Here is a 23,388-nt window from a genome sequence, read left to right as displayed (position 1 = left end):
GAGTGGGGTACAAGGGACAGGCTACATCATCCCTTGGGCCCCTTCCAGTTCTAATGCTCTGTGGTTACAGCAACCCTGTCCTTCTCTGAAGATCTCAAAATGCTTACCACCTGTTCCCTTTGGAGCTGCTCTGGGAAGGAGGAGCAGGTGGTAAGAGAAAGGCTCCTGGGGGCAGGTGGGAGTCGGCAGGGGCCCTGGGAGACAGGCAGCATTGAAATGGGTCTCTGGGAGGGGGGAGTTTGTCTCCAGAATGCTGAGGTTCTATATCCAGAAATCCTGGGCAGCAAACCCCAACTATGTCAGTAGGCACAGGGGAAGTCCAGATGGCTCATGGGGTTCACAGCCCACATACAGCCAGGTTTTGCTGCTAGAACTCTAAATGTGCCACATCCTCACCCCGAGCGTCTCTGTGTGTTGAGTGACAACGGTGGATGCTGCACAGGGATACAAATATGGGCCAGACATGTTTCTGTTCTCAAGGAAACCACCTTACCGTAGGAAAACCAACACATAACTCCGGGAGTGGTTAGAGTGGCTTTGCACTCACATGTGGATTTGTCCACTCTAAGTCCCGCTCTGCACCTACAGGTTGTGTAAACCTCTGGCAAGTGACTTCACCTCGCTGAGCCTCAGTTTCCTCCTCTGGGAGATGGGGATAAAAACAGCAGCCGCCTTATTGGATTGTGAGGAGTTGTAAAGTTGTTTTATGTTTCCCAGAGGACGAGGCAAAGCAAAGGACATTTAAAAACGCCAAATCATATCTTCTGTGTTCCAAATCATCAGGGTTTTTGTTGTTAATTCATCCCCCAAAAGAGAAAGTGTTGTTTCAAAAATAGAGCCGCAGATGCCCTCTCTGCTGCTTCTGAGCACCTACCATAGAAATCTGTAATTACCCGGTATCTTGGACTCCTCTTCACTGTCCTCCCCACTAACACGTAGGTGCCTGAGGGTAGGGATGGTCCGTCGGGTCGAACTCCACGGCCCAGCGTTTAGAACAGAAGCCGACGCCCGGGGGCGCGCAGCACGACCCGCGCGCGCGCCCCCGGAGGCGGGTGGAGGCGTGTGCGGACGCGGGGCGTGGCGGGCGGAGAGCTGGTCCAGTCGGCCGCGCGCGGCGGGCGCCGGGGAGCACGGGGGTGGAGCGTCGTGGGGTGGGGGACTGGGGACTGGGGGCCGGCTCCCGCCCCAACCGCCCTGTCGCCGCGCGGCCAGCAGATGGCGCTGCAAGGCCACGTCCTGGCGCCTGGAAGGCGGAAGCGCGGCGTGGCGCGAGCAGCTGGGCTGAGGCGCGGAGACCCGGCGGGGCGCGCCCCCTCCGCGCTGCCGCCTTGCGCCCCTTCTCGAGCAGGGTGCCGCCGGGTGAAGGGAGAGGGCCCCGCGGAGGCCCGCGGGACGACCAGCCCCGAGCCTGGCGTTACCCGGACCGACCCCCAGGGAACATGGGCGTTCTCAGGGCCGGGCTGTGCCCGGGCCTCACCCAGGACACGGTCCAGCTTCTGAGGAGCCGCGGGATCAAGACAGGTGACCGCGTGAGCACCACCCAGCTGGGCACAGCGCCGACTAGGCGTACCCGGGAGGGGTCCTCCCCGCACCCCCGTGCTCTGCCCCGCACCGCTCTGCAGAGCCTCGGGAAGGCGGGAGTGGGGCCAACCGAGCCCCTGGGGAGGGCAGAACCCCTACTGGGTGCCAGGCGCCCCGCCAGGCCCCACGGCTCTGTGCCGTCACGTAGGCCGCCTGGGACTGCCTGCCCCGGGGTAGAACCGTCACCTCGCTTTACAGAAGAGGAAAAGCCACGTGTGGGAAGCCCGGCGCCTCCCTTCCTGCCAATCAACCACGTGTGCTTTGTTTTCAGTGGTGGACCTGGTTTCTGCAGACCTGGAGGATGTAGCCCAGAAGTGTGGCTTGTCTTACAAGGTGAGCTATCTCCACGCTACAAACTTGGGTGTCTCTAAATGCTCAACCCTGAGTCAAAGGAACAAAGGGCTCCCAGAGATTGATAACTGGGATGGCAGCAGCGTATGAGACCCTGGGATGCCCCCTCCCTTGGCGGGTCATTGCTGTGTGCTCCGGGCTGCTTTGGGTTGAAGCGATCCAGGCCCCATCTTGAGTTGCCCCCGCCCCTTTCGTAGGCCCTGGTTGCCCTGAGAAGGGTGCTGCTGGCTCAGTTCTCAGCTTTCCCCTTCAATGGCGCTGATCTGTACGAGGAACTAAAGACCTCCACAGCCATCCTGTCCACTGGCATCGGAAGGTTTGTACTTGGGGAAGAAGGTGAGAGGCTGGAGGACCGGGCTGCCTCCAGTACCGCCTTTCACTCTTGAATCTAGAGAGAGCAGGGTTTTTCAAGCTGTGATGAGGGCAGCATGGGCAGATGGCCAGGACTTCTGAGTTGTCTTACCTTATGACAGGGTTTCTTCGCACTTCTAACATTTTGGGATTTGTAATTATTTGCCCCGGGGCAGGGGGTGGGAGGGTGTCTGTCCTGTGCATTATAGGATTTTGGGCAGCATCTCTGGACTCTATTCAATAGATAACAGTGGTACTTCCCTTCTCCCTATGTTGTGACAATCAAAAATGTCTCCAGATGTTGCCAAATGACCCCTGTGGGGGCACAATTGCTTCTGGTTGAGAACCACTATCCTATCACACAAAATGTCAGTATTTCATTATTATTCAGCAGATCAAAGCAGTTCTTCTCTGGCCCTGCTTCCCATTTCACTGAAGGACAGGGCAAGGAGCACATGAGTAGCTCAGTAGGTTGAGCGTCTGACTTCGGCTCAGGTCATGATCTCACTATCTGTGAGTTCAAGCCCCACATCAGGATTTCTGCTGTAACTGCAGAGCCTGCTTCAGATCCTCTGTCCCCCTCTCTCTCTCTGCCCCCTCTCTCACTTGTGCTCTGTCTCTCAAAGATGAATAAAACAAAAAGGATAGGTCGAGAGAACATGGCAAGACTGACACTCATTGAGTGCCTCCTGCGTGCCAGCCACTGACATTAGGTTATGTAATCTCTTCAGTGACCTTGTGAGTTAGTGATGATTAAGCAAGCTTGAGTTTAGCCCTAGAGATTGAGGGGCGTGGAGTGGTGGGAAAAGCCCTGAGATCCTTGATTGGAGCCAGGTGTGTGCCCCATACCCTGCAGCAAGAGGGGCCAAGGGAGCTTCCGTGGAGGAGTAGTTATATTCTGCTGCGTGGTCTTGGAAGGGAAAGAGTTGGAAGACCACAGCCAGTTTCTGGCCGAGGGAGTCTGACCTCTTTCTTGGCCTGTTTGTGCAGAATTTGATGAGGAACTCTGCCACCAGAAAGGTCTCTGGATTGGTTTGGCCCTTGCTGTTTCCCTAACACGTTCTCTTGGCAAGATTCATACAGCATGGTGCTTGTTCCTCCTGGTTGGCGGTCCAAGTCTCTTACCCCTCAAGCACCGACTGCATGCCTACTAGGTGCCAGATACATGCGGATTATAGGTGTCCCAGTATGGCACGGCTCCTGCACTTAATGAATGTGTGGTGTAGTGGGTAGATAGGAGAGCAGGTGAACAGAAGAGAGGTGTACGCATGTGTGTATGTGTGAGGCAGCATAAGGAGGGAGCGATTCACCGGAAGCAGACCTGGCCTTTGGGCTTAGAGAGCTTAGAAAAGCAACATGGGCAGAGGAAGTGTTTAGGGAGAGGTCAAGTCATAAATGGTCAGGACTGTGGCTGCAGGGGGGTGTTGTAAAGGAAATCAGAGGGGAACCTGGGTGGCTCAGTTGGTTAAGCGTCTGACTTCGGCTCAGGTCATGATCTCGCCGTCTGTGAGTTCAAGCCCTCTGTGTTGACAGCCCTGAGCCTGCTTCGGATTCTGTGTCTCCTTCTCTCTCTGCCTCTTCCCCACTTGTGCTCTGTCTCTCTATATTAAAAATAAATAAATGTAAAAAAAAAATTTTTTTTTAAAAGAAAAGGAAATCAGAGTGGTTCTGGAAAGTTCTGAGGCGGAGGCAGGCTGTGGGCATTGAGGAACGTATGGGCCTTCTCTGAGTGCCTACCAAGAACCCGGCACCATGCTAGCACTCCACAGTACATTATTTCCTTTGTTCTCCACGACCACCAATGGACACATCACAGGTAAAACAACCATTGGCTAGATGAAGAGACCGGAACTCCGGTTAAGTGACGTGGGCAAGTTCGCACAACTAATAAGTGGCAGACCAGGCCCTTGAGGCCATACCTGTCACACTTCTGACTTGGAATGCTCTGTCCTGTTGCCTGCCTCCAGGAGGGAGGCCGTGATGTGAAAGTGAGCTGGGGGCACGGAGGCAGAGGTGTGCAGGGTGGACCGGACTAGGGAGGCTCGCAGGAGAGAGGCCAAGACCGAGATAGTAGCGGTGGAGTGCGTGAGTCCCATCGAGAGCAGGTGACAGCAGGAGACTCATTGAAAAGATGCGCAACAGACCTTGCTACCTGGTGGGATGTAGCTGTGAGGAATCAATCAGATGATATGCTGGGTTTCTGCCCTCCTCACAACGTTCTCTGGACAGTTAACGGATGAATGTAACTTTTAAAAGGGAGGTGGGGAGTTCTGTTGTCACGCTGAGGAAATGCTTCATTAACCCAAATTAAATGAGTTTCTTTGTTGTAGGCCATCTCAGAGCCTGATGTGCAATGTCAGTCTTTACAAGGACAATAGAGAGTGAAGTGGACCTTGTAAGAAGCTGTATTGACTGGGGGAGACAGGTGATTCCCTGAAGGCTGGTCTCTCTTATCTCTGTATCTCCAAGGCTGGAGCTAGGTCTCTCTGTGTCTCTGTATCTCCCTCGTTTTAGAGTAAGACCTTCAGGAAATAGTGAGGTACTTAGATCATGTTGGAATGAACGGCCGGAAAAGAAAAGACTAAAAGCCAATCCCAAGGGAAAGGGGGAGGCTAACTCCCAGAAATCACTCGGATTCAAAGCAAGTCGTAAGAGCAGGGTGTGCTTCTGCTGCACCAGGCAGGCGGGGCGAGGTGTCTCTCTCTGACGTCACATGCCCCAAGTTAGAAGTGCTCGGTAGGAGAGTCCTGTGGGCAGTAGGAGGCATGAAATGAAAACACAGGAACACAGCTAAGAAGTCAGCGGAGAGGGGGATTTGAGAATTCCTTATGCAGCGTGGTCCTCCTGGCCAAGAATGAGGTTGATTCTTGTCTGGAGAGTCAGTACCAGTGGTTTAGCCCAGGCTACACGTTAGAATCAAATGGGAGGTTAAGAAAAATTCTGACTTAATTACTCTAGGTCAGTGGGTCCCACACATGTCTGGGCATTAGAATCACTTGGGGAATCTTTAAACATTCCAAAGCCCATGCCTCCTGCAGGCCAATTAAATCACATTCTCTGGGGATGGGACACAGGCATCAGTAGGTTTTGTTTTTTTTCTTTTTAACACTTTTTGTTTTTTAATGTCTATTTATTTTTGAGAGAGAGACACGGAGCACGAGCGGGGGAGGGGGAGAGGGAGAGGGAGACATAGAATAGGAAGCAGGCTCCAGGCTCCGCGCTGTCAGCACAGAGCCCGACTTGAGGCTCGAACTCCTAAACTGCGAGATCATGACCCGAGCTGAAATCAGATGCTCAACCAACTGAGCCCCAGGCATCAGTCGTTTTTGAAGTTCCCAGTTGATTCCACTGTGCGGACAAGTCTGGGAACTGCTGACAGAGGCCTCTTTTTCAAAACTCCTCTGGAGACTTTAATATGCAGGCAGGATTGAGAATCACTAGTCTAGCCTAGTGGTTTTCAAACATGCGCACGCATCCAGATCACCTAGAGGCCTTGTTGAAATCAGATACAGTCTCCAGTTTCTGATGCAGCGGATGTGGGGTGGGGCCTGAGAATTTGCATTACACACCAGTTCCCGGTGACCCTGTTGCTGCTGGTTTGGGGACCATACCAGGAGAATCGCTGCCATGATGGAGCTAGGGATTGTCTGGTCCCAGCGGGAGAAGCCACAGGCTACTGGAGTGGTGATAAGAGCGTTTTGACTGGCAGGGACGTGTGCCTATAATCATGGAGTCCTTGGAATCGAAATAGATGGGGTATTTACTGAGGTGATGCTTGGTGTACACAGGAGGGTCAGGGGAGGTCTTCCAGAACCTTTACAGAGTACTGGGGCCTGGGAAGGGGTTTGCAGGGCTGGGAAAGGGATGCATGAGGTCAGGACATGGAGCCATTAGTATGGGCTGTGGTGTAGATAGAGAAGCTTCAGCCCACAGGTTGGGCAGGGAGTGGAAACCTGTTTCATCGTGGTTCAAGGACAGGATGTGGATTAGGAATTGTCTGTGTCTTGAGTTTATCCCAAGGCTTCTGCAGCCAGGGTTTTGGCAATATAGGAACTAATTGGTACTTTTCTATCACTTGTTTCTCTGGGAACATTCATTGTGCATCTCCTGTGTTTCTGGCACTATGCCAATGTCGGAGCCTAGTCCTTGCCGGTGGGTGCTCTGGGCCAAATGGGGAAGACAGACAAAAACAAGCACATAGAAAATAATTACCAGCTCCTAGAACTGAGTGAATTCAGCAAGGCCTCAGGATACAAGATCAGCACATAAAAATCAATTGCATTTCTGTATACTGAAAATGAACATGTGGAATTGGAAAATTAAAACATAATACCATTTACAGTTGCCCCAAAGAAAATGAAATACTTGGGTCTAAATCTAACAAAGCAGGTATGGGAGCTGTATGCTGACAATTCAAACTTGCTGATGAAAGAAATGAAAGATGACCCAAATAAATAGAGAGACCCACTATATTCGTGGATTAGCAGAGTAAACACGGCAATTCTCCACAAACTGCCCTAAAAACTTCATGCAGTTCTTACCAAAGTCCCCGCGGATTTTTTTTGATGGTAGAGATAAGGCTTATTCTAACAATTAAACAGAAAAGCTAATGATGTAGGATCACTAAAACAATTTTAAAAAAGGATAAAGTTGGAGGAATCAGTCTGCCACATGCTAAGGCTTACTATAAAGCAGTAATCAAGACTGGTGTGGTATTGGCCACGCAAAAGACACAGATCAGTGGAGTGGCGTAGAGAACCTAGCAGTACACTCACAGATATGGCCAACTGATTGTTGACAAAGGTCCAAAAACACTTCAGTGGAGGAAGGATATAATCTTTCAACAATGGTGCTGGAGCTGGTGGGCATCATGGGGTAATAAGTATCCCTAAACCCCTCATCTCACACAAAAGTTGAAAATGGATCATGGACTTAAATGTACAACTGTCAAGCTTTTATCTGTATTTTTATTTTTCAAGATGTTATTTAAAGTAATCTCCGCACTCTACGTGGGACTCAAACTCACAACCCCTAGATCAAGAGTTGCACCCTCCGACTGAGCCAGCCAGGTGCCCTAAGACTGTCAAGGTTTTAGAACAAAATATAGAAAATCTCTGGAACTAGGGCTAGGCAAATGGTTCTTGGATGTGACACCAAACGTGTGATCAATTAAAAAAAGATAAAATTTTTAATAAAAAAAATAAAAATAAAAACTAGTCAAAATTTAAAACTTCTGCCCTGCAAAAGAGGACAAAAAGACAAGCTATAGACTGGGCACAGTATTTGCAAGCCACATATTCAACAAAGGACTTGCATCTAGAATATATAAAGAATTCTTAAAACTCAATGGTGAGGGGCACCTGGGTATCTCAATCGGTTGAGCATCTGACTCTTGATTTCAGCTCAGGTCATGATCTCTCACGGTTCATGAGTTCAAGCCCCATGTCGAGCCCCACTTCAGTCTCTGCACAGAGCCTGCTTGGGATTTTCTCTCTGTCTCTCTTTCTGTCTGTCTGTCTGTCTGTCTCTCTCTCTCTCTCTCTCTCTGTCTCTGTCTCTCTGTGCCCCTCTCCCACGTGTGCACACAAGTTTTCTCTCTCCCAAAATAAATAAATAAACTTAAAAAAACAAAACTCAATGGTGAAACAATCCAGTTAGCAAATGGGCAAAAGACATGAACAGATATTTCACCAAGCAGGACATACAGGTGGCAAATAATCACATGAAAAGATGTCAAACATTATTAGTTATTAAGGAAATGCAAATTAAAACCACAATGAGGGGCACCTGGGTGGTTCAGTCAGTTAAGCGTTTGGCTCTTGATTTTGGCTCAGGTCATGATCTCACAATTCGTGAGTCCAAGCCCTGTGCTGGGCTCTGAACTGACAGTACGGAGCCTGCTTGGGGTTCTGTCTCCCTTTCTGTCTGCCCCTCCCCCACTCATGATCCCTCTCCCTCCCTCCCTCCCTCCCTCCCTCTCTCTCTCTCTCTCTCTCTCTCTCTCTCTCCCTTCTCTCTCTCTCAAAAATAAATAAATAAGCATTAAAAAAATAAACAACAAAACAAAACCACAGTGAGATATTACTGCACACCTACCAGAATGGCTACCATAAAAAGTAGTGATAGCAGCACCTGGGTGGCTCAGTCAGTTAAGTGTCCCAACTTCAGCTCAGGGTTAATGGGTTTGAGCCCTGCATCGGGCTCTGTGCTGGCAGCTCAGAGCCTGGAGCCTGCTTTGGATTCTGTGTCTCCCTGTCTCTCTGCCCCTCCCCTGTTCATGCTCTGTCTGTCTCTCTCAAAAATAAGCAAACATTTAAAAAGCAGTGATAAATACCAAATGCTGGTAAGGATATAGAGAGACTGGATTACTCATACATTCTTAGTGGGATAGTAAAATGGCATAGCCACTCTGGAAAATCGTTTAATAGTTTCTTATAAAATTAATATATGCTTACCATACAACCCAGAAGTTGTATTCTTTTTTTTTTTTTTTTTTACATTTTATTTTTAAGTAATCTTTATACCCAACGTGGGGCTCGAACTTACAACCCCAAGATCAAGAGTTGCATGCTCTACTGAGTCAGCCAAGCACCCCCTAGGAGTTCTATTCTTACACATTTATTCCAGAGAAATAAAAACAGGTTTACACAAAAACCTGTACACAAATGTTCATAGCAGTTTGATTCATAATTGCCCCAAAGTGGAAACAGCTAGAACAGACTTCAATGGGTGGGTGGTTAAACACACTTGGTACATCCTTACCATGGGCTCCTTCTCAGCAATGAAAAGAAACAGCTATGGATACAACAACTTGGATGGATCTCAAGGGAATGATGCTGAGCAAAAGAAACCAGCCACAATGGCTGCATACAGTGTGATTCTATGTCCATAACATTCTTGAAACAACATGATAGAGATAAAGAACAGATTGGTGGTTTCCAGGGGTTAGGGGAGTAGGGGTTGAATGGAGGGGTGTGGCTATAAAAGGGTGGCTATAAAGGGAGCCTTATAGTGATGGAAACATTCTGTATCTTGATTGTGGTGGTTGCATAAACCACGTGTGATACGATTCCATAGAACTGTACGCGCACACACATAACACTGGGGATATCTGGATAAGCTCTGCAGATTGCACTAGGGTCACCTGGCGATGTTGTACTGTGGTACAGTGTGTCTTACAGTGCAGGGGGCTGCCGTTAGGGACAGTGAGGCGAAGGGTACATGCAACACCCCTGTACGATTTTTTTTGTGCAACTTCCTAATGAATCTATAATTATTTCAGAGTTTAAAGGAAACCCACAAGGGACTGAGATTCAGATCAGGAAGGAGGACCTTTTGATGGGGCGGCGGAGACCTCTGTGGGGAGTGATCTTTAGGCTGAGGGTGAACAGATGAGGAGGGCCCCAAGCAGGATCTTGTAGCCGTGCCCTCTTTCCCCAGAGATGTTCAGATCGTTGGGCAGAACCAGTGCTGGGAAGGAATGTCTTCCTTTTCTTCTTGGTTCCTACTCCCCTCTGTTCCCTCCAGTCCCCTGGGTTGATTCTCTTCCTTCCTCCTCTTCTTTCATCAGCCTGGACAAACTGCTTGATGCTGGTCTCTACACTGGAGAAGTGACTGAAATTGTAGGAGGCCCAGGTAGCGGCAAAACCCAGGTACATGTGCGGCCAGCAGCCAGGAGGACAGGGGGAGGTGGGTTCATAGCTCCATATTCCTGAGGGAGTTTCTGCCAATGTGCTTGTGACTCAGAACTTGGAAGAGAGAGGATGGGTGATGAGGAGTGGGGCTTGAACTTGGCTTGATCATGTCACTGGGATTTGCACAGGATTTGGTGGGGAGTTCTCATTTTGGGGGCTCAAGTTCTCCCAATGCCTTGTCTTTTCAGGTATGTCTTTGTGTGGCTGCAAATGTGGCCTATGGCTTGCAGCAGAATGTTGTATACGTTGATTCCAATGGAGGACTGACAGCCTCCCGCCTCCTCCAGCTGCTTCAGGCTAGAACCCCAGATGAGGAGGAGCAGGTAAAGGGTAGGAGGGTTGAGTTCCTTTGAGGTTCTGACACAGAAAGACCCAAGTATCCCTTATACTGCAAGAATTATGGCCATTTGGATTAATAGTCATTTCTATTAATACTTCCTGTACTCTTCAAGCTTCCCCTGTTATGACATTATCCTAGCTGGGATGCTACCGCACTGATCTCCCAGGTAATCCAACCCCTTGCTCACCCTAAGTCATGGCTGGCAAACACCCAGCATCTGTGTTTCCTTCCCATTGCTTGCTCTCAGCAGACGTTCCTAACCAGACCTGCCAGTCGTACTTCCCTGACTGCACTCTGACTTGGCTTTGTAGGTCAGCACCCGGCAACCACCAGTGTGAGAACTGGCCCAGTAGACAAAGCCCATCTGCCATCTTGGACTTGAGTCCTTATGTCTAGATGCGTCTGCTCAGGTTTAAAATCCCTCTTTAACTTGCTTGATCCCCTGCTCCCTCTTATTGAAAGCCCCTCCTTCTCTTTCCCACCTCTTTAGGCAGGAGCTCTCCAGAGGATCCAGGTGGTTCGTGCATTTGACATCTTCCAGATGTTGGACGTATTGCAGGACCTCCGAGGCGCTATGTCCCAGCAGGTGAGCCTGCTGTTCTGTCCCTTCCTGCTTCACCCAACTTGCCGGGGCAATCTGTATGTGGGCAGGTGCCCTACGACAGACTGTTTGGAAATGCAGATGTGCAATCTGGTGACTCCAGCTGTGCATGCCACTTCCAGGATGGGACTCCTGAGTGCTAAATCCATTCCTGAGTACCTCATTGTTTACATGCCCATCTTTCCCGCTGAACAGTAAGACCCTTGAGTGCAAGGATCCTGTCATACTCATTTCTGCATTCATTCCCCCACAGGATCAGCTAGGATTACTTTCAGCTGCAAGTGATAGAGTCTGCCTGACAGACACATGAACCTTGAGGACATTTAATTATCTCACATGAGTCTGGAGGTTGGCTGGTCCACAGTATCAGGGCTCTAGGTTGGTGTGTCTGATTCTCTTGCTCTTTCCCCTCATGATTGCAAAGTGGCTGCTATAGCTCTAAGCCTTATGTCTTCACACATCAACCCCGGTGTTCAGGGAAGTAATAGATGGCCCCTTTTCTGCACTTCTCTCCTTTGATCAGGAAAGAAAAATCTGTCTTCAGAAGCCACTAGTAGACTTTGCTTTACATCTAGTTGGGCAAAACAGAGTTTTATGTGTATCTCAGACTAGGAGTTGGGCCCACTTTCCATGATGTCAGGAGATTTCTGCCCAGTACCTGAAAACCTTCAGAATCCTGTTAACAAGGAAGAGGAGTTTAGAATGGCATTTGGGTTGGTACTGCACTATACTTGCCTAGGTACTTAGGATTTGGTGCACTGATTTATGAGCTACTAGATTTAGAAAGACATCTTAGAATAGCTCAATTCATTAAAAAAAGAAAGAAAAGAATAGCTCAATTCATGTTAAACTCTGATCCCAAAGCATAACATGTGCATGTAAAGTAAATCATTTTTACAAACTTTAGAATGTACTGAACAGATACTTGCCATAGGAGCCATCACTGATTATGACCCATGTGTGTTGAGACATGAAGTCAAGTAACCTTGATCTAATCCAACCCTCTATTTCTAGAGATGAGAGTGAGGGCCAGAGAAGTTTAGTAAGTTATTTATAGTCACCACATAATAAGAACTAAGTGAATAACCCAAATCTCTCAACTCCCAAGTCAAATGACTGTATTTTTTACTGGAAGACCGTTATGATAGTATATATCCTATTATTGTATAACAAATTACATAAATTTAATGACTTAAAACAACACATGTTTACTACCTCACAATTTCTATGGGTCAGGAGTCTGGCACAGTTAGCTGGGGCCTTTGCTTAGGATCTCAGTAGTCTGTAATCAAGATAGCAGCTGGGCTGTGTTCTTATCTGGAGGCTCAACTGGGGGAGAATCCACTTATAAGTTCACTCAGGTTGTTGTCAGAATTCATTTCCTAGTGGGGTCCAGTTTCTTGCTGGCACACTGCCCCCTGTTGTCTGCCATGTGGCCCTTTCCATAGCAGTTCACAGCATGACCAATTGCTTCGTCAAGACAGCACAAGAATGAGAGCAACACACAGTCTCATATAACATAATGTAATCTTGGGAGTGATGTCTCATTACCTTTGCTGTATAACGTAGCCTAGACAAGAGAGTAACATTCCAACACCTTTGACACCGTATTAGTCAGAAGCAAGCCATAAGACTCACCTGTAGTTGGGGGGAGGGGATTATATGAGAGCTTGTACACCTGGAGGTGGGGGTCAAGGGGCTGCTTTAGGTTCTGTCTGCCATGGATGACCTGATAACTCCATAGTTGCCAGCAGTGAAAGGCTGGCTGTCCCCATTTTAGCCAGAGATTTCAACCTGCTCTCCCAGAGTAAGGAAGAGTTAAGCTGATTTCAGCTTTAGCTTCTCTTTTGCTGTCTTCTCTTAGACAAGCTGATGGCCGAGAGTCAGAAACTGGAAGATGAACGAAGACATGCAAAAGACAGGCCAGATAATGCTGAATATCCAAGATCTGGTCAGCATGAAGTGAGAAAGAAAGCTGTAGAAACAGAATCAGCAAATGACTTGTATATAAGGAGTAAGGGAGGTTAGGTCCAAGATGCTAATGCTTGTGTAAAGACAAAAGTTTATGGTTTTAACAGATGGCTGTCTATATAGTCTAGATTTAGAACCACTTCAGATGCATAAGATGAGGCCCTAGAGGCATGATGATCTGGAAAGAGTGAAGTAAAGAGAAGGCTAACCCTTCAGCACAGGGAGTTAGGAATTTGGGGAGTAGGAAGGAGAGGGAGAAGAGGGACCTGAAAAGATGGTGGAGGGCTGGCCATCAGGAGAAAAATGGCTGCTAAGAAAATTCAGGACTGGAGCACCTGGCTGGCTCAGTCAGTAGAGCATGTAACTCTTGATCTCAAGGTTGTGAGTTCAAGCCACACGTTGGGTATAGAGATTACTTAAAAATAAAATCTTAAGGAGTGCCTGGGTGGCTCAGTCGGTTAAGCATCTGACTCCTGGTTTCGGCTCAGGTCGTGATCTCACAGTTCGCGGGACTGAGCCCCACATCAGGGTCTGCACTGACAATGCTGAGCCTGCTTGGGATTCTCTCTCTCCTCTCTCTCTGCCCCTCCCCTGCTCATGCACTCTTTCTCTCTCTCTCAAAATAAGTAAATACACTTAAAAAATATAATAAAATCTTAAGGGGTGCCTGGGTGGGTCAGTCGATTGAGCGTTCAGCTCTTGATTCCGTCTCGGCTTGTGATCCCAGGGTCGTGGGATCGAGCCCTGAGTTGGGCTCCACATGAGCATGGAACTTGCTTAAGATTCTCTCGGGGTACCTGGGTGGCTCAGGCAGTTAAGCACCCTACTCTTGATTTTGGCTTAGGTCATGATCTCACAGTTTGTGAGATCAAACCCTGTGTGGGGCTCCGTGCTGACAGCTGGGAGCCTGCTTGGGATTCTGTCTGTCCCTCTCTCTTTCTGCCTCTCCCCTGTTCGCATGCTTTATCTCAAAAGAAATAAACATTAAAAAAAAGAAAGATTCTCTCTCTTCCCTCCTCTGCTTATCCCCCTCGCACGTGTGTGTATGTGCTCTCTAAAAAATAAGATAAAATAAAATAAAATCCTAAAAAAAGAAAAAGAAAATTCATGGCTAGGGCTATAGAACTTGGAACAGGGATTTCGCAAATATATTTTGAGATATCTGTGATGTCCTTTGATTTAAAACCTCTCTCTCCACCCAAGTCTTCAGTAAAATCTCTCATACCTACATAGGAGGTGGGGTGGGGGACTGAAAGTCCGTGAAACCTGCACAGCTAATATTTGGGGTTGGGGAACTTACTTCTTACCAGTTCCGGATAGAGGAGCAATCTTGTCCTGTAATGGACACCCCCTAGAGACTAACTGGTTCATGGCACCTGCTTCTCCCCAGGTGAGCAGTGCCTCAGCGACTGTGAAGGTGGTGGTTGTGGACTCGGTCACTGCCGTGGTCTCCCCACTTCTGGGAGGTCAGCAGAGGGAAGGTAAGAGGTGTGGCAGAGCCCACAGTCCGGGACATGAGCTTGCCTCCCAGCTCTGAAATCCAGTCCCCATCCAGCCTAGTCCCGGGTGCCCTGCTGCCCTCGCCCTTTGCTTCTCTTCCAGGTTTGGCCTTGATGATGCAGCTGGCTCGAGAGCTGAAGACCCTGGCCCGGGACGTTGGTGTGGCGGTAATGGTGAGGAACTGGGCTTGGCCAGCTTGCTGCTTTTGTGTCTGATCCCAGGGCTTTGCCAAGGGGGCACATGAATTCAATTTCTAATTCAGTTTCTAGGCTGTTTACTTCCCTTAAATGGCAGCCTCTGAAACCCGAAAGCAGCCCTTTAGGAAAGGGTCCTGGCCCAACTTCCCGTGGTCATCGAGCCCTGGATTTTGACGGGATTGGACGTAAATAGCCAAGGGGTCAAGGACAGTCTTGTTTTTCTTTTTACTTTAAGACAGGTTTATTGGGGTATAATTCACACAGAGTAACTCTCTTCTCATTTAAAGTTTGGCTAACAGATACTAATGTATCCAGTCTTGTTACCCTGGCACAATCAAGATCTGGACTATTTTGGTCACCCCAAAAAGGTCACCCAGCCCCAGACAACCACCAATCTGGTTTCTATCTCAATAGTTTTCCCTTTTAAGTCTGCATGCTTCTCATAGGGCAAAATAGTTAAATATAGGAATCAAATTTGCAATAAATCGCCACATCCACAGAAATCATATTAATATTTTTGTATATCTCCATAGGATCTTTTTTCTCTGCATATATACCTATACGTTTAACCAGCTTTCCAACCAAACTGTAACCTTGTTTAAAAAAAAAACTGAGGGCACCTGGGTGGCTCAGTTGGTTAAGCGTCTGACTCTTGATTTTAGCTTAGGTCATGATCGCACAGTTTGTGGGATTGAGCCCCATTTTGGGCTGTGTGCTGACAGTGTGGAGCCTCCTTGGGCTTCTCTTTCTCCCTCTCTCTCTCTGCCTCTCTCTCTCTCTCATAATAAATAAATTTTTTTTTAAAAAACTCGTTCCATTTCCCATGTCTTTAGATGTTTTAAGAATGCCATTTCTAGCAGTTATATATTTTATCTAATACCTAGGTTACAGGGGTCAGCAAAGTTTTCTGTAGAGGGCCAGACAGTAAATAGTTGAGGCTTTATGGCCATATGGTTTGCATCACAACCACTCAACTCTGCCTAGATAGCATGAGAGCAGCCATAGACAATACTTGAGCAAAAGGGCATGGCTATGTTCCAGTCACATTTGATTTTCAATAACAATTTTGGGCCACATTTGGGTACTAGTTTGCCAGCCCAGATCGTATACCATAATGATCTTGGGGCCTATAGGTCATTCCTGGTTTTCCTCTTATTTTAAGGAAGACACCAGTGAACAACACGCTGATACCTAAATCTCTTTGCACATTTCATATTATTTCCTCGAACTCCTGAAAGTATATTCCCTGAGTCAGGGTTGCATGCATTTTCTTTTTTTTTTTTTTTAATGTTTATTTACTTATTTTTGAGAGAAAAGGAGCACACACAAGCAGGGGAGGGGCAGAGAGAGGTAGACACAATCTGAAGCAGGCTCCAAGATCTGTGCTGTCAACACAGCACGACGGGGAGCCCGACGGGGCCATGAGACCATGACCTGAGCTGAAGTCAGACGCTTAACCAACCGAACCACCCAGGCACCCCGAGGGTGCATGCATTTTTAAATGTTTAGATACGGTATTGCCAACTAATTTCCAGGGAGGTATTCTCATTTCTACACCCACCAGCAGTGTTCTTGAGTCCCAGGGCCTCCCTCTCCTGACTTTAGAATGCACGTGATCACCTGCTTGTGCCTCTGGCTCAGGCAGTGGGGACTCGGTGACGAATAAGCCACAGCCCCTGCCACTGGTTGGAGTCTGGTGGGGAGAATCTTATTAAGAGGATGCCGTGAGGCTCAGGTCGCCTACCTATGACTATCCTGGGCAGAGTAGAACGGACTGACCAGATTACGACTTCCCTTTCAAAGCTCCCCCAACCTCCCCACACACAGAGGCACTCCCTGACACAAAAGGCTGGGTGGATGTGGTCTCAGGATGCCTGTCTGCTGGGTCGGGGAAGCCCGCCGCTAGCTTCCCTTCAGCAAAGTGCAGACAACACTGCTTTTCCCAGACACATGCCCCATCACCTTCTGTCCAAGTCCAGCCTGAGGCATTGTGATTTAATGGAAAGAGTTGAGCACAAGTGAGGACCCACGGTTCTTAACGCAAGACCTGCTGTTACTAACTTATGAAGCCTTGGGGAAGTCATTTCTCTGTGCGAGGCCTCAGTTTTCCCACTTGTAGAATGAAGCAGTAGGAACTGATGTCCTCTACACTTGCATTAAGTCTTTGATGTTTTCTTCCCCAGGTGACCAATCACATGACCCGAGACAGGGACAGTGGGAAGCTCAAACCTGCCCTTGGACGCTCCTGGAGCTTTGTACCCAGCACCCGGATTCTCCTGGACATTGAGGAAGGGGCAGGGACGTCAGGCAGTTGGCGCAGGGCCTATCTGACCAAATCTCCCCGTCTGGTGAGCCAGCCCCAGGGGAAAGCCAGGAATCTGGGCCCAGATGTCTTATAGAGATGTCTTGGATGCTGAGACCCTGCAACCAAAATGGCCACCGGCTTGGGCTGCTTCACTCAAAAACTTACCCTTCCCTCCTGTCTTCTCCCAGCCAACAGGTTTCCAGGAGATGGTAGACATTGGAACCTGGGGGACTCCAGAGCAGAGCCCCACGTCACAGGGAGATCAGATGTGACTGTTCTACTGATTGGGAAAGGGAGGGCCATCATGGGCCCCCCAACTGTGTGCACAGTAACACCTGCTGTTCACTGCCACCCAGCGCTTGGGATTCCACTTGAAGCTCTTGGGCTGGACAGAAGAGGCATCTCTGTTTCCTCAGCTTCTCTTTCTGTGGAAACAGAGCTACAGGCGAGAGAGGTGCTGTGGTGGAAGGACCCAGAAATCCATGCCGGTGCCAAGTTTTCTTCCTTGTTTCTATCATGTATGTTTCCAGTGGGAGCTGAGTTCACTCTTGCTTAGGGCATTTCTGAAGAGGCATGCTAGTAACTGAGCAGAACCCTGTGTGTCATCGTTGTGCCTGCACTCCATCCTTACACAGTGACTGAGCCATGAAGCCTCCAGCTTGCCCCCGCTTCTCTCTGTTTTGTTTGTTATTGTTTGGGGGTTTTTGGCCTCTGTTTTTCCATCCGTAAGATGGAGCTCCCCTAGCTTTGTCTCTGAGGTACTAGGTGGAAGTGCCCTTGTAAATGCAAAACCTTTATCTATGTCATGTTCTGAAAAATACAAAGACGAAATTCCCTGAGCCCCAAAGCCACCTAATTTCCCCCCAGAAGGTTGTTTTTCAGTTTCCCCTAGTGAGGTTCCAAAGAACGGTTATTCCTTTTTTCCCTCTTGCTGATTTGGTTTCACACACCTGCATGCATCACCATGACTAGGTGAGATTGTGAACTCCCTGCAGTCCCAGGGATATAATCTAACAGGAAGGGAGGATGTGACCACAGTGAATCCAGCTACTTGTTTATTATGCACGGTGCCTTGCAGGGCCCCTCTACAGTATAGAGTAGCCAAAGGTGCTGAACCATGGCCTTGCCCATAAACAGAGGAGAATTTGCACAGTAAATAGAGCCAGCTGGGAAAATTGATGCTGGCGTAAATAATACATGGCAAATCTAGTCCTTTATGCAGAAATTCATTGCCAGTGGCTCCGAGATGCAATATAATTACCCTTCTCTTCCTGCCAGCTGTACCACAGCCTGGTGCCCTAGTGTATGAAATAACCCCCCTGTCTGTTATTGGCACTGTGGCCATCCATCTGAGGGCTGTAGCCGTGGCTGGGGGGGTGGCAGGGGGTGGTGAGGAGGACACCAGGGAAAGAATAATAAAAGGCAAAGTAGAGAAATGATCAGAATTGTTTACTGACTACATTTTTTAAAGGAAGGTCGCCTTTCTTGGTTAGAGAGCCTGTCATGTAATTAATTAGTTGTGTCTTGGCTGCAGGAAAAGGGGGGTCAGAGTTACGTGGGGAAGCTAGGACATTAAGATGATGAACGTAGCCGAGGCAGAAGCAGGAAGCGTGGAGGACCGGGAACGAGCAGCATGCTGGCTCCGGGGTATCTGCCTGAACAAAGACAGGGTTGGTGAGCCTAAGATGAGGGGGAGCCCGGCACTGCTGCTTGCAGAGAGGACCCTGAGAAAAATTAATGTTCGGTATTCTCACACCATGAGGGGCTGGCGCATTTCTGCAACCATAGCAGGGAAAAATACGTTAAGCTAGGAGTTGCAAATCCCTGCCGCTCCTGACATTTGGGCACTTTGAGCCCACAGAGGTAATTTCTGCACAGCGGTCTCCCCAATCACTCAAGGGTTCTTTTTTTTATGGAACTCAGGAGTCCAGATAGTCACGACCAACCAGAGAGGGAAACTGAGGCCCAAAGAGGAGGAGTGATGGTCCCATGGCAGAACAGGAGCGGGCACCCAGGACCCCAGAGACCTTTGGGTCTCCTTGTTACCTTTAGTTTCCCATCTGCATACTTCTCTTCCCCTGGACAATTCACTGCAACTCAGGGTGCCACAGCCATCACCCAGGTGGCCTCACTGGCCACGGGAAGCTGCCCCATTCACTGCTGCTCCAGATCACCTTGTGACATTCCTGCAGGATCCTGTCCCCCCAACCCCCAAGCTTGCTTCCTCCCTGGATCTTGCTCTCAGACCAGGGCTTCACCTCACCCTGCGTGCTGCCACTGCACACTCCATTCTGGGCAGGCTGCACGGTGCGTTGGCCTAGCAGGCCTCGGGCCGGGCTGGCTCTTCTGCCCAAGTGCCTTTTGCTCCCTTTGCTTATGTGTCTGCTGTGTCAGGTGCACACTCACCCTGACATCCTCCCTTTTTTATGCAGCAAGTATTGTCTAGATAGACATCATAACCCCTCTCTGCCTCTCTTTCTGTTCACTTGTCTGCCCACGAGCTCAAGATCCATTTTAAGAGCCCCCATGTCAATTTTCCTTTTGTTCTCTCTGCGGTCTGGGAGCTCAGTAATGGTTAACTATATGAATGGGTGGGCTCTAATGCATTTTAAAGATGGCAAATGAGGAACACAGGGATGTTTTTCTCTAGATCTAAATAGTCATTGATTCCCCAGAGTAGCTTTTTATATAACTTTCTACGGAGGATTCTTGTATGTCCTGGGTTTGATATTAGAAAAAAATTAATGTTGAGTCCCTACTCCGGGCTGGCACTTGATGACTTTAAGTCAGGCACCTGAGCCCCCAGAGACTCTCAGGCAAAAAAAGGTCCAGGTCTCCTTGAGGCTGCTCTCCACTGCAAGTAACAAAACCTGGCCTAAAGAGGCTTAAACAATAAGGACATTATCTCCAGTTACAAGGAGTCCGAGTTTGGCTTGTTCAGTGGCTCAGTGTGAAGGGGTATAAGGCCTCTTTCATTTCTCCACTCTGCCTTCCTTTTGTGTTGGTTTTGTCTTCAAGCTCATTTTCCTCATTAAATTCTGGATGTGGCCATTCTGAGCATCAATCCAGACATGACAGTATATACAGGCAGGAACCCGGGCCTTGGGTCCTTTTAAGAACCAGGAAAATTCAACTTCCGGCCAGAGCAGATTTACCTCATACCTTAGCACAGAATTGCTTTCTTATAGCCCACACCTAAATCATGGCAAGGGAAATGGGTCTGTGATTGGCTCAGACCAACAAGAAAATAGCCTTAGGGCTGGGGTCAGGCTTCTTTTAAGCACATGCTGTGGCCTTCTGGGAAATGGGGGCACTACTAGAAAGGAGGGAGTTGCATGGAGGAATTAGACATCCAGTGGGCAGCCCCAAGTCCAGAAGGCAAGTTTTTCAAGGCTCTCATGTGCTTAGGCCCTTTGTACACATCTCATTTAGATCTTAGAACAGACACCCTTCTAGCATGGGGAATCATTTCCATTGTACAGACAATAGGAGCCCAGCAAGGCTAAGGACATAAGGCTAATAAGTGATAGCAACAGAATCCAAACTCAGGTCTGTCTCATTCTAAACTCTTCTGTCCATCCTCATGCTGCCTTCAGCTGTGAATATGTAAACGTTTTGATAAAACTCTTTGTTGGGGTGCCTCACTGGCTCAGTCAGAAGGGCATGTAGCTCTTAATCTAGGGGTTGTGAGTTTGAGCCCCATGTTGGGTGTAGAGATTACTTAAATATAAAATCCTAAAAAAAAAAAAAAAAAAAAAAAAAGATTATTTTTCATATTTTGCCCAGAGAGCAGCCAAAGCTACACATCCTGAGCTCTTTTCAGCTTAGTTCACCATAAAAAGCTGGATCAGAGATCTACTTTATTAGCTCTTTCCAATTTCCCCTAGGGAATTTACAAGAGGCTGCATCACTTAGACTCCTTAAGCCTCAGTTTCATCTGTGAAATGGGGAAAATAAGACCTGCTGCTTATAATTGCTTTAGGTTCATATGGTTTACGTAAAGCACTGAAGACTTTTCCAGGCCTATAATGGGACTTAACCTCATATTATTATTATGAGGCTTCTGATGCCTGGGAGATAATTAGTGACAGCTTCCTTCTGTCTGGGCAAGGCCAGCTTCAAGGAAGTATGACCAGTGCAGTTGCACAGAGCCCTGTGCTTATATTCTACTGTTGCCATCCTGAAATTCTTGATACTTTTGGAACAAGCATCCCATATTTCGCACTGTGCCCTGCAAGCTACGTAACCAGGCCTGTCCCCAGCAATGAGTAGAACTCTTGTACTGGCCCTTCCCTTTGGAAAATACCCTACCATTGATTTCTTAGGGAATAATTCCCTTAGAGAGTTACCTACTATAGAAAAATTGGGGTTAACATCTTGTGTCTTATCTTTGTTCCATTCTGGGGTAATCTACATGGCCTCTTTCAGAAAGGAATACTTTATATTTTACATAATTTACTAGGTTCAGAGAAGTTAAGAGGGGGCTGATGAAGTAGAATGATGATTTGGGGTTTTGGATAAGGAAAAGATCCAGGTTCAAAATGCTGCGGGGCTCTTTCTGGCCAAATTACTCAGGCAAGGTAAGGTGTCTGTCTCACTGGTAAAATCTATGTTGCGGGGGAATTATATTTTCCTTATTGGTAAAATTACATTGTCTCAGGGGAATTTAACAGATAATCTATGCAAAATGCCTTCCATAGAGAGTCTGGCACCTAGTAGGTGCTCAATCACCATTAATTCTTTCGGCTCTTGCCAGATGTAACAAAATCAGGGCACTAGAACTTACAAACCATGCTGCTACTAATAAAAGAAATGATATGATTTATTTTTTCACTACTGTTTTGGGAAAGGCATGTGCTTCATAAATATGTATTGGAAAGTACTTAGCAAATGAGTAGAAATAATAAAAATATGTCAAAGTAAACTGCTCCTATAAATATGTCACTTGGTAGACAAATTAGTGTTTTATTACTACTAAATACTATTGCTTGCTGAAAAGGATTTTAGATTACTTGCACAATGGGTACATTATTGAGTGCCTCTGCAGAAGGACACGATAAAGATGAAAAATAGTGATGGTGATAATGCTAAAGGTGGAGAAATGAGGAGTGTGGGTAAATGCAGCTCTGAGACCTCCTTGCTTCAGAGATCTGCACATTATTTAGCAGCATTCCAATGATTTAGCTATAATATGGACCAGAGGGCCCTGGGAAAAAAATGATCTCCATAGGATGTTATGAATCTAGGCTCTAACCCATAGATTGAGCGCACTTCCCTTTGGAACTGAGCATTCGGCCTGTAAACTGAGCTTACAAAAACATCTCTGGGCCTCACCCTGTCCTTGCTCTGAACCTATTAACTTTCTATGACTATAATTAACACTGAGAGAAGGAGAGATCAGGTGGAGAATACCGGGCCTTAATCACAGGTCACAAATCCATTTCAGAATGAAGATGAACAATGTCCTGAGAGGGGAAAATAAGAGACAATAAATGCCTTCACTGGGGGAATTAAAGCCCTGGAGAGAAGCAGAGAGGACAGAATTCCATCAAGGAAAGTTATGAATATAGTCAGGTAGGAAAAAGATGAGCACATTTAATTTAGGGGTAGGAGGCCTCTAGAAGGCTAGTCTTTTCATGAGTTCCTGGGGATGGAAACACCTGGTTTAAAATTTCAACTTAGCCTTTTTCTACCTGTGTGGCTTTGGGTGAATTAATCTTCAGATCCTCGTTAATAACATGGGAATGACAGGACTCAGTTTGCTGGGTTGTGAAGATTGGAAATCATACTTGTGAGAGTCTACGTGTATAAATGATAGCATTTTTACATCACTTCCTTGTGATGCTCCTTATTTTCAAATACAAACTGTTCACAACTGTGGGAGGTTTTGATAGGAACCTAAAAATAGGAGAAAGTATCACTAGACTTGGTCAGAAGAATGATGAGAATGTATATTATTTTCCTAAGGCATTTTCCTAGTCTACACTGGCTAACGATCCCCCATGCAACCCATGTGCTTTATAGTTTGCTAAGCACTTCTCCGTAGTGCTCCGTAATCCTCATACCAACCTACCTCCTAAACCATTCCAATTCTTTCAAGAATGAGGAAGCTGGAGTCCAGAGGTGTTAGTACCTGCTGAATGGTACACAGCCGATGAATAGCCAGGGTGGGCTCCCAAGCACAGGGTCATTTTCCTTTTACTAAGGCCTTCCTCTGAGCAGTTTCCTCACCCTCTTAGGGTAAAACTAACCCTGGGGGTTTAGACTGGGAAATCCTAGAAGAGGGAGGTGCCAGCGAGTGAGTGGGACAAGCATGGGTTTTGATGTCTTACAGATCTGGCTTCTAATAGCTTTCCAGCTACAGAACCTTGACTAAACTAATGAACCCTGATGGGCCCGGGTTGCCTCCATTATGAACCATTACCTGCTTATAGCATTGTTGCGAGGAACAATGAGATAGGAGAGGCGACTCACAACCTCTTACAACGAAACAAGTT

At 47.6% G+C, this 23,388-nt stretch overlaps 1 protein-coding gene across 1 annotated transcript; it reads left to right on the top strand.

Moving 5' to 3' along the window:
- The first annotated feature begins 975 nt into the window (after nt 1-975).
- Nucleotides 976-20,724, top strand: RAD51D (RAD51 paralog D). The gene is made up of 10 exons (XM_060646692.3): nt 976-1,521; nt 1,853-1,914; nt 2,130-2,248; nt 9,854-9,935; nt 10,166-10,300; nt 10,808-10,903; nt 14,280-14,370; nt 14,492-14,562; nt 16,770-16,934; nt 17,080-20,724. The coding sequence occupies exons 1-10, from the start codon at nt 1,440-1,442 to the stop codon at nt 17,161-17,163; spliced, it is 987 nt and encodes a 328-aa protein (XP_060502675.1). The 5' UTR covers nt 976-1,439; the 3' UTR covers nt 17,164-20,724.
- Nucleotides 20,725-23,388: the final 2,664 nt, after the last annotated feature.

The sequence above is a fragment of the Panthera onca genome, chromosome E1 (genome assembly GCF_046562875.1).
Source record: "Panthera onca isolate mPanOnc1 chromosome E1, mPanOnc1 haplotype 2, whole genome shotgun sequence".
Lineage (NCBI taxonomy): Eukaryota > Metazoa > Chordata > Mammalia > Carnivora > Felidae > Panthera > Panthera onca.
Note: the sequence above shows the minus strand (reverse complement) of the source record. Positions and strands in the feature narration are given on the sequence as shown.